At 47.7% G+C, this 12,018-nt stretch overlaps 1 protein-coding gene across 2 annotated transcripts in view; it reads left to right on the top strand.

Moving 5' to 3' along the window:
- Positions 1 to 12,018, top strand: part of tmco4 (transmembrane and coiled-coil domains 4) — a 149,954-nt gene that overhangs the window by 108,616 nt on the left and 29,320 nt on the right. For both annotated transcript variants that reach the window (XM_072478253.1, XM_072478252.1), the window contains exons 12-13: positions 2,107 to 2,224; positions 9,210 to 9,327. In XM_072478253.1, the coding sequence (XP_072334354.1) occupies positions 2,107 to 2,224; positions 9,210 to 9,327 (236 nt within the window). The remainder of the gene's footprint in view (positions 1 to 2,106; positions 2,225 to 9,209; positions 9,328 to 12,018) is intronic.

Raw genomic sequence — 12,018 nt, forward strand, 5'->3', positions numbered from 1 at the left:
GAAATAAAGTACGAAGAATGGACCTCGAGCTGCACAGGTATTCTGGTGCTCAGTTGCAGAGACCTGCAGGTCACAGCTTTGGATCCTATTAGGGGCTGGTTTAGCACACTGCGCTAAATCGCTGGCTTTTAAAGCAGACCAAGGCAGGCCAGCAGCACGGTTCGATTCCCGTACCAGCCTCCCCGAACAGGCGCCGGAATGTGGCGACATTCACAGGGGCTTTTCACAGTAACTTCATTTGAAGCCTACTTGTGACAATAAGCGTACTTTACTTTACTTTAGTATGTGCTGGACGTGTGTTCCACCAGACTCTCCCTCATACAGTACACCACCCACTTGGATGTTCTGTTTGAGAGTTAGAATTGTCATAGCGGAGACAATCCTGCCCGTACTGCTGTGTACACATTCCAGCAAGGATCCTTGGGCAGCTGCGAGTTGGAAAACTTTGCCCTAATTGCTGAGGTCAGCTGCAGCTTCCTTAATTATTCTGAATGATTTTTCTCAGGGTTAAAGTTTTCAATTAAAAGCCATGCAATTGTACTGCAATAAAAAGGTTTGAATACTGTCAGGTACATTCTACACTACAGCATCCTGAGATAATTTGTGTGTCTGTTTGGCTCAGTTGGCACTGTCGTGTCTTGAGTCAGGAGGTTGTCTGTTGAATTGCCAAACCAGGACTTGAGCACACAACCTAGGGTGACAATTTGGTGCAGTGCTGAGAAAGTGCTGCGTCGTTGGTGGTGCTGTATTTCAAATTAGATGATAAACCATCTAAGCCTCCTCCAGTGGTTGAGGTATGCAATAAAGACCCGAGTGCGGTTCAAGAAGATGATCAGGGAGTAGGGTGATATTCAGACCAATGTTTCCCCGACAACCAACATCGACAAAAGGAGGTTGACTGGGTGGGATTTAATCATTGCTGGTTGATGGATCTTGCTGTGCATAAATGACTGTTGCAATTGGTGATATAACACATCTATAATATGCATTCTACACTGGCCACAGAATGAAACATTTACTCGAGCGATAAACAAAATGCACCCTGCATATAATATTGGAGGCAAACTCTCAGTTCAATAAGAAAGTAAGCTAAAAGCTGTTGAAATGGCTAACCTTGACTGTTTTTAAAAATTCATTTACGGGACATGGGCAGCGCTGGCTAGGCCGGCATTTATTGCCCAACCCTAGATTCCCTTCAGAAGGTGGTGGTGAGTTAGTTACCTTCTTAAACCACTGCAGTCCCTGAGGTGCAGGTACATCCACAGTGCTGTTAGGGAGAGAATTCCAGGATTTTGACCCAGCGGCAGTGAAGGAACAGCGATATATCTCCAAGTCAGGATGGTGAGTGACTTGGAGGGGAATCTCCACATGGTGGTGTTCCCATGTATCTGCTGCTCTTGTCTTTCTAGATGGTAGTAGGTCGTGGGTTTGGAAGAGGCTTCCTAAGGAACCTTGGTGAGTTCCTGCAGTGCATCTTGTAGATGGTACACACGGTTGTTAATGTTCATCGGTAGTGAAGGGATTAAATGTTTGTGGAAGGGGGAGCAATCAAGCTGGCTGCTTTGTCCAAGATGGTGTTGAGCTTCTTGAGTGTTATTGGAGCTGCATTCATCCAGACAAGTGAATTCCATCACACTCCTGACTTGTGCCTTGTAGATGGTGGACAGGCTTTGGGAGGGGGTCAAGTGGTCAGTTACCCGCTGCAGGATTCCTAACCTTTGACGTGCACTGGTAGCCACAGTATTTATATGGTTAGCTCAGTTTCTAATCAATGGTAATCTTGAATGTTGATAATGGAGGATTCCGATATGGCAATGGCGATTGTTAGATCTTGTTGGAGATGGTTATTGCCTGGCACTTGTATGATGTGAATGTTACTTGCCACTTGTCAGCCCAATCCTACATATTGTCCAGGTCTTGCTGCATTTGGACACGAATTGCTTCAGTATCTGAGGAGTCGCGAATGGTGCTGAACATTATGCAATCATCTGTAAACATCCCCGCCTCTGACTTTATGATGGAAGAGAGATAATTAATGGAGCAGCTGCTAGTCAGGCCGAAGACACAGAGATTTCATCATGGCCCTCTTTTCCTTTTGTTTTGCAGATTCTGTAGGAATTATTGAAGATGTTGTGTTGCTGGGAGCACCAGTGGAAGGTGGGGCCAAACATTGGCAGCCCCTCACTAAAGTGGTTGCGGGGAGAATAATTAATGGCTACTGCAGGTACACACAAACATGTTCTGCACTTTGAGAGTTTAGCACCAGTGACTTATTATCAGGGCCAGAATTCCTGACTTTGCTCATATAACATAAAGTAGATAAATACGAAGTGATGGATGGGCTAGGAAGCACCAACCAGAATACAAGTTCAAAGAAAGGACAATTTTTGCATATTCAGATCATTAATTATGAAAGGCTCACTGCGTTCCATTGCTCAGGCGAATTGAAAAATTTGTTGGTAACTTTTACAAGAAAATAGTTTGGCCATGATTAGCTCCCGTTTTGGAAATTCCCAGTCGAGGAAGTATATTGAACAAAGAGAGCGGGGTAGCACGGTGGTGCAGTGGTTAGCACTGCTGCCTCACTGTGCCGAGGACCCGGGTTCGATCCCGGCCCCGGGTTACTGTCCGTGTGGAGTTTGCACATTCTTCCTGTGTCTGCATGGGTCTCACCCCCACAACACAAAAAGGTGCAGCGTAGGTGAATTGGCCACGCTAAATTGCCCCTTAATTGGAAAAATGAATTGGGTACTTTAAATTTATAGAAAAAAAAATGAAGAGAGCTTAAAGCATGATCTTTCTAGAATGTTTGGACAATGAGAAATAGGCATGAGGAGAGTCTTAAGATACAGGAGTATTTCCGTTGATACTAATGGCTATGAAGTTTTTTGAAATGACTTGAAGTCATGAAAAATGGTACTGCATGGATAATGTTTTTATAAAAGGAAACATAATACAGTTTTTTAACTTTGAAAAATGTTAGCAGTGTAAGGACAGAAAGACGCTTCTTGTTTCAGTGTCGTTGATTATCAATTTAAATTTTCATTAAGAGAGGTTATGAGAAATATTGTTCAAGAGTTGTTGGAGCATGGAATGCCTTGCCAGACTGAAAAGTTGAGTATAGGCCATTGTATTTTTTTAAAGGGAGAAGGAGAGAGCATTTGAAGATACTTGGCTGTTGCAAAAAAGGATAGTTGAATTAGTCTGGGATTGTTTTTTTTTAAACAAACAATTTTTAATGAGGTATTTTTGGCATAACAGTCACAGTACAAAAACAATAGAGTACAAAGAACAGTAATCAAAAAGCAACCGCCGACATCCGTCCCTCCAAGGCCAGCCTATTTAACCCCCTACTCTATACTACCCTAACCCCCCCCCCGCGCTGACGATTAATTCTCCGCAAAGAAGTCAATGAATGGTTGCCACCTCCAGGCGAACCCTGACACCGACCCTCTCAAAGCGAACTTGATCTTTTCCAGGCCGAGAAAGCGCGCCATGTCGGTTAACCAGGCCTCTGACTTCGGAGGCCGAGACTTCCTCCAAGCCAGTAATATCCGTCGCCGGGCTACCAAGGAGGAAAAGGCCAGAACATCTGCCTCTCTCTCCTGCTCAACACCCAGGTCTTCCAACACCCCAAAGATCGCTACCCCTGGACTCATTTCCACCCTTGTTTTCAATACCCTGGACATGACATCTGCGAACCCTTGCCAATATCCCCTAAGTTTTGGGCATGCCCAGGACATGTGAACATGGTTCGCTGGTCCACCCGCACACCTGACACACTTGTCTTCCCCCCAAAAAAGTCTACTCATCCGGGCCGCTGTCATGTACGCCTGGTGTATCACCTTAAAGTGGATCAAGCTGAGCCTTGCGCATGTAGCGGTCGCATTGACCCTGCTCAGCGCCTCCGCCCATAGGCCGTCTTCCATCTCACCCCCCCCAGTTCCTCCACCCACTTACGCTTCAGCTCTTCTATATGCGTCTCCTCTGCCCCCATTAATTCTTTGTAGATGTCCGAGACGATCCCCTCCCCCACCCATCCCCTAGACTCTACCCTATCTTGAATCCCTCTTAGTGGCAGGAGTGGGAAGGATGATACCTGCCTGCGCAGAAAGTCCCGCACGTGAAGATATCTAAAATCATTCTCTGCTGCCAACCCGAACTCCTCCTCCAGCGCCCTCAAGCTGGGGAAGCTCCCTTCCAGAAACAGTTCCCCCGTCTTCTCAATTCCCGCCCTTTGCCATACCCGAAATCCCCCATCTCGGCTCCCAGGAGCGAACCGATGGTTGGCACATATTGGGGACCAAACCGATGCTCTCACTGCACCAACATATCTCCTCCATTGACCCCAGATCCTCGGGGCCGCCACCACCACAGGACTGGTAGAATATCTCGCCAGCGGGAACGGCAAAGCTGGTGCCCCTGCAAGAGACTGCCTCTATCTGCTCTCAAGCCGCCTCCGTCCCCACTACCACTTCCTTAGCATCGCAATATTGGCCGCCCAGTAATAATTACTAAAATTTGGCAGGGCCAGCCCCCCACCCGATTCCTCTCGAGCATCACTTTTTTCACCCGTGGGAACTTACCCGCCCAAACAAAGCCCAAAATAATTTTGTTGATCCTCTTAAAAAAGGACCGTGGGATGAAAATCGGGAGGCATTGGAACACAAATAAAAATCTTGGCAATATCGTCATCTTAACCGTCTGCACCCTTCCTGCCAGTGATAGTGGGAGCGCATCCCATCTCCGAAACTCACCCCTCATCTGCTCAACCAGCCGGGACAAGTTCAACTTGTGTAACGGCCCCAGTCGCGCGCCACTTGTATCCCTAGATATCTAAAATTGTCTCCCACTAACCTGAACGGTAACTCCCCCAGTTGGCCGTCCTGACCTCTTGCCTGGACTACAAACATCTCACTCTTCGTCATATTCAATTTGTATCCCGAAAACCGGTCAAATTCCCCCCGAATCGCCATAATCTCCCTCATCCCTGTCCCTGGATCTGCTACATATAGGAGTAAGTCACCCGCATATAGCGATACCCTATGCTCCACCCCCCCTAACCAGCCCTTTCCAGCCCTAGAAGCTCTCAGAGCAATTGCCAGCAGCTCTATGGCTAACGCAAACAGCAGTGGGGAGAGGGGACATCCCTGTCTTGTCCCCCGATGCAGCCGAAAATAGTCCGAGGTCATCTTATTCGTCCTTACACTGGCTTCCGGAGCCTGGCACAACAGCCTGACCCAGTCGATAAAGCCCCTACCAAACCCAAACCGTCCCAGCACCTCCCAGAGATAGTCCCACCCTACCCGGTCGAACGCCTTCTCTGCGTCCATGGCCACAACTACCTCAACTTCCCTTCTCTCCGGGGGCATCATAATCACATTAAGCAGCCTTCTTATATTGGCTACCAACTGCCTACCCTTGACAAATCCGGTTTGGTCCTCCATAATCGCCTCCAGCACACAATCTGCAATCCTGGAGGCCAGCACCCTGGCCAGCAAATTAGCATCCACATTAAGCAACGTGATCGGCCTATAGGGCCCACATAGCTCCGGGTTCTTGTCCGCTTCAATATTAACGAGATGGTGGCCTGTGACATCGTCAGGGGCAGCACCCCTCTATCCCTCGCCTCGTTAAAAACCTTAACCAGCACCGGCCCAAATATCCCCGAAATTTCTTGTAAAATTCCACCGGGAACCCAGCTGGCCCCGGAGCTTTACCTGACTGCATCGTCTTCAAGCCCTCAGATATTTCTTCGGCCCGAATCGGAGCCCCCAACTCGCCCACCAGCTCCCTACCCACCCTTGGGAAGGTCAACACTCCAGAACGCGTTTCATCTCCTCGGGCCCAGTGGGGGGCTCCGAGCAATAAAGTGCACTATAAAAGTCCGTAAATGCCCTGTTTAGCCCAGCCGAGTTCCCTACCAGGTTCCCATCTCCGTCGACCACCTTATTAATTCCCCTGGCCGCCTCCCTCTTCCTCAGCTGCTGTGCCAGCATTCTGCTGGCCTTCTCTCCATATTCATACAGCGTCCCCCTCGCCTTTCTAAGCTGCTCTACTGCCTTGCCAGTGGACAGTACCCCAAACTCAGTCTGCAGCCTCCGGCGCCCCCTTAACAGTTCCGCCCCTGGGGTCACCGCATACCTCCTATCTACCCGTAGGATCTCCTTGATCAGTCGGTCCGTCTCTGCCCTGTCCGTCCTGTCACTATGAGCTCGGATTGAAATCAACTCTCACCACTGCCTTCAGCGCCTCCCAGATCACCGCTGCTGAGACTTCCCCTGTGTCGTTGACCTGCAGGTAGTCCTACATGCACTTCCCTAATCTCTCGCTTACCGCCTCGTCCGCCAACAAGCCCACGTCCAATCGCCACTGCGGGCGTTGGAAGCTCTCCTCACTGGCCTGCAGTTCCACCCAGTGTAGGGCATGGTCCGAAATAGTGATGGCCGAGCACCCCGTGTCCACCACCCCCGCCAGCAGATCCCTGCTCAAAATGAAAAAATCGATCCGGGAATACACTTCATGTACATGCAAGTAGAAAGAAAACTCCCTAGCCGTCGGCTGCCTAAACCTCCATGGGTCGATTCCCCCCCATCTGCTCCATGAACCCTATCAGCTCCTTTGTCATCGCTGGCACCCTCCCCATTTTCGAGCAGGACCGGTCCAGGCTGGGGTCGATAACCGTATTAAAATCCCCTCCCATCACCAACTTGTGCGAATCCAGATCCGGTATCTTCCCCAGCACCCTCTTGATGATTTCAACATCGCCCAGTTCGGCGCACAGACATTAACCAATATCACCTTCCTCCCCTCCAGCTTACTGCTCATCATAACATAACGGGCCCCCCCGCCCGAAACTATACTGCCCGCCTGGAATTGCACCCGCTTATTAATTAAAAGCGCCACCTCTCTCGTCTTGGTATCCACCCCCGAATGGAAGACCTGACTGACACAGCCCTTCCTCAGCCTGACTTGATCCGCCACTCTCGGGTGGGTCTGCTTCAACATCACCACGTCCGTCTTCAGAGCCCTCAGGTGCACGAACACACGGGCCCTCTTGACCGGCCATTCAGCCCTCTAACGTTCCAGGTGATCAGCCTGGTTGCCCCCCCTGCCGCCGATCAGCCATCCCCCTTTCTGGGCCTGCCCCCCCCGGCCCATGCGCCGCTCCACCATCTGCCCGCCTCCAGGTAGCCCTCACCCCCGACCTCCTCTCCGTCCCCGAACCCAGGTCCCTCCCTCGTCAGCAGAGTAACTCCCCCCCTCCTCCGAGCAACATCACCCGATAACCCAACTCCTGCCCCGTATTGAACCAATACACACCCCCCACTGTGCTTGCGTGGACTAGCTCACCTGGCTGGGCTGGTGACCCTCGCCTCCTGCGCCACAAGGTGTCTCGCCTATTGTTTCCTACCCCCCCCCCCCCCCCCCCCCCCCCCCGCCCGCCCATCGAAACCGCTTCCCGCATCAAACCAAATCCGAACAATCGCCTAATTATCATAGGAGACAACCCAAGAGAGACACAGACACCCACAAGAAAACCCCTCAATAATACAATTTAAAGTAATGCAAAATGAAAAAAGCCCCCACCAACCATCCCCATCAAGACACCGAACAACCCAACAAAAAACAAATATCGTTTACTCCCCATCTTCACCGAAACTTCAAAGACAAAAAAAAGGCAATAGTCAAGCCGTATATACATCGTTCAAACAAAAAGAAAGATACCGCCACTTAAGTCCAAAACGTTCTCAGTTCTGCGCCAGACTCCTCTTGGCAAAATCCATCGCCTCTTCGTGCGACTCGAAGTAATGGTGCTGGTCCTCATGGGAGACCCAGAGGCACGCCGGGTAGAGGAGCCCGAACTTCACTTTCTTCTTGAACAGGATCTCACTTGCCTGAAGCCTGCCCTCCGTCTGGCCACCTCCACACTCAGGTCCTGATAGAGGCGCAATATGCTATTGTCCCACTTGCAGCTCCTGGTACATTTGGCCCACTGGAGGACACACTCTTTATCCAAAAATCTGTGGAACCGAACCACCATCGCCCTTGGAGGGTCCCCCGGCCGTGGCTTCCTCGCCATCGCCCTGTACGCCCTGTCCACCTCCAACGGTCGGGGAAAAGCCCCCTCCCCCAGAAGCTTCTGGAACATATTTACCACAAAAGCGCCCGCATCAGCCCCCTCAGCCCTTCAGGGAGACCGACAATTCTTAAGTTCTGCCGGCGCGCGCTGTTCTCTAGATCTTCCACCTTTTCTAACAGCCTTTTCTGCTGATCCTTCAGCATCCCCACCTCCAACTCCACCACCGTTTTGTGCTCCTCCTGGTCCGCCAGTGCTTTCTCCAACTTCTGGATCGTCCGATCCTGGGCATCCAGCCTACGTTCCATCTGATTGACCGACTCCTTTATTGGGTCGAGACAATCTTGTTTCTGTCTGGCGAAGCCCTCTTGGGTGACCTGCATCAGCTCCTCCATCGATGGCTGGGCCGTCGCAGCAGGGGTCCAAACCTCGGCCATGTTAGCTTCAGCAGCCACTTCTACCCAGCCCTTGCTTATCTTTCTATTTCTTCCCTTACGATCCCTTGGGGTTTTCTGTTCCATGCACCACTGTGTGGATCCAGTGCTTAAATGCCCGCACTTTCAAAATCAGAACTCAAAGCCACGAAAAAGTCAGGAAAAAGGTCCAAAAGCCCGGCCAGAGTGGGAGCCACCAAGTATGCGACTTACTCCCCCATTGCCGCCACCGGAAGTCTAGTCTGGGATTGTTAATGAGTCAGCACAGCCACAGTGAACAATCAGCGTCCTTGTATGGGCTATTAACTTCCATGGTTCTAGAGGACCTGGGAGAGTTTGAAATATTTTGATCAGTACCCCAGCCAGGCTGGTACAGTGGGCTAGATTTGGTGGTAAATTTATTTCCATGGGGAAACCTGCCTATCTTACTAAAGACCCTGATCACGATATATCAATTAGTATTTCTAAATCTAATCCTAATGTTGTGGTGTAATGTATTTGTTAAAAATTAAATTTATTTAAAAGGAGAAACCAGTTTGGACGGGTGAGATTGAGCTTAAAGCAGATCCAATCTTATGTAGAGAATTAAGTAATAGTCGGGGCAGAATTGCCTTTGATGTTATGCTGATCTCGCTCTGAACAAACGTTTTTTCATCAAATCTTTTCTGTCAAGTGAATTCTTTCTGCTCCAACAGGGGGGACTGGCTGCTGAATTTTGTCTATCGTAGTTCTTCAGTACAGCTACACGTAGCAGGTCTACAACCAATTACCATGGATGACAGAAAAATGATTAATGTGGATCTTTCATCCATTGTGAGTATTTATCTCCCCTGCCTTAAATAATATTTGACTGTTCTGTACAGGACGTTTTCAGTTTTCCTTAATTGAAAGACTGTTTATTTCCAGAATGCTGATGTAGCCAATTTGGACCTATCTTAAACTAATTTTTTTTTTAAGCTGTCCCACTATATTGTGTGCAAATCTGGGCATGGAACCCTCTTCAGCTTCAAACATGGTTGGCTCTTTTTTCATGTGAGGTGAAGATTCACATCACCTTTTCCATCCCTGGTACAGAGTGTGGACATCTAGCTGTCCCCAGTTCAGTGAATTAGATGTTTTCCCCCAACTTTGCCCCTTCAACTAAGCCTTAGAAGAGAAACCCTGCTGTTGTACCAGTGTGAACGTTTCCATTCCTCACAGCTCTCAGTTGAACTGTAGCTTCTGTGGAGTCAAACCCAAACTAACTCCCTGAGGAGTTGGTTTGAAAAGCATTGCCAACACACTCAATTGGCAAAGGTAACCCTGACATAGAATCCAAACGTGATATTATTGCTAGGATGATGTACCACAATTCCTTTTTTAGAACTGTAAGTGTTGACAACATAGGTTGTAAGTACCCAACATTTTGTCAAGCTCCCTCAGAATCATACATGTTTAAACAAGATGGCCTCTCATTCTTCTAAATTCCAATGCGTATAGGACCAACCTGCTCAATATTTTCTCATAAGGCACCCCTTCACCTCAGGAAGTGAACCTTCTTTGAATTGCTTCCAATTCAAGTATATCTGTCTTTAAATCAGGAGACCAAAACTGTACACAGTCCCCTAGTTGCAGTCTCATCAATGCCATTTACAGCTGTAACAAGACTTGCCTACTTTTATTTTCTATCCCCCTTGCAATAAAGGTCAATATTCCATTTGCCTTCCTAATTACTTGCATGTTATTTTTTTGTGTGCATCATGTACAAGGACACCCAGATCCCCCTCTCCATTTAAATAATACTCTACTTTTATATTCGTCCTGCCAAAATGGACAATCTGACATTTTCCCACATTATACTCTTAACACTTCTAATTTCATTCCTAACAAGGAACAATCAGAAATGCTAGAAACCCTTCTCATGTCCAGAATTGGTGAGGTAATTTTTCAACATTTGGTTTGATCTTAATAAAGTCTATTTAAAATGTTCAATGTTATTACTATGTTTAAAGAAGCATCATCAGCAAATTCTAACCTTTACTGTGTAATTACTGTCAGATGAGTTTATAGTTTGTTTTTAAATTCTTTGTACAATCAATAAACTGAAGACATTTTTATCCCCAACACACCAAGGATAAGAAATTCTCTGATATGTGTGTAGCAACAGCAGAAGCATATTACTGTTAAATGTACTTAATCTATTTAACATGGGGGAGGTGGAGATTGCACTCGCACTTTGAGATGGGGGCGCTCTTTAAAAAGGGCGCCCAGATCTCTGTGAGGCTTCTTTGGGTCCCACCCATCACTTTTCGGAGAGTTTGACGCCTGGCTGCAAAAATGCAAGTGAGGGAGTAGAGCAGTTAATGTCCAGCCTCATCACATTACACAGTCAATGTGCTAATGAAAATTTGACACTGTGATTAATAATGATGAAAGTAATTGTGGCCTCCCACAAGTGGTTTATGCCATTTCAGACCTCAGTTGTTTTGGGGAAATTTAGATACAATCTGAACTTCTTAGCCGTGTAATATTTAACTTCAGACGAGCAAAATGAAGAGTATTAAACTGTCAATAACATACATTGCAATATTGGGAATTTTGATGAAGATTGAAAACAGGTCAAGTAAAGCGAGATTGCAAAACATTGTCAGCTTAAAACATTGTGGGATGAAATGAAGCAGCACAACTGTGAACAGGATGCACGGAAGCAGGAGTTCGTTCTAACCTCATGCTACATGAAATGAAATAAAAATCGCTTATTGTCACAAGTAGGCTTCAAATGAAGTTACTGTGAAAAGCCCCTAGTCGCTACATTCCGGCGCCATTTCGGGGAGGCTGGTACGGGAATTGAACCGTGCTGCTGGCCTGCCTTGGTCTGCTTTCAAAGCCAGCGATTTAGCCCTGTGCTAAACAAGCCCCTAATGGAAGAGACAGCGACAATGATTGTCTGGCCAAATTGGGATTATCCAAAGTTTTTCTCTTCAGTTTGGTGTGTAAGTAACTCTGTTGTTCAGTATTTGCAGCTTAGTCTGGCTACCTGAAATGTAAGTTTAAACCTGTGAATCACAAGTTGGAGTTCACATCTAACCGGAATAAATTTCACAACTAATGCAGAGGATTGAAATGACAGTCTTGCTTCAAGTGTCACTGGAACTAAAATCAAGAAATTAGTCCAAAGAGGCCAGACACGAGGGGTATATATTGAGCAGCTATACTTTTATCATTTTCTTTCACAGGTTGTGGGCTTTGTTGGCTGGGCCAGTAATTGTTGCCCATTCCTGGTTGCCCTAAAAAGGATATTGGTGAGCTGCCTTCCTGCACTGCTGCAGTATATGTGGTGTAGGTACACCCACAGTGTTATTAGGGCGGGACTTTCAGGATCACGACTAAACGACAGGGAAGGAATGGCAATATATTTCCAAGTCAGGATGTTGTGTGTCTTCCAGGTGGTGGTGTCCCCATGTGGCTGCTGCCCTTATCCTTCTAGGTAGTACAGATCATGGGTTTGGAAGATGCTCTTCAAAG

This window comes from Scyliorhinus torazame, chromosome 16, assembly GCF_047496885.1.
Source record: "Scyliorhinus torazame isolate Kashiwa2021f chromosome 16, sScyTor2.1, whole genome shotgun sequence".
Classification (NCBI taxonomy): domain Eukaryota; kingdom Metazoa; phylum Chordata; class Chondrichthyes; order Carcharhiniformes; family Scyliorhinidae; genus Scyliorhinus; species Scyliorhinus torazame.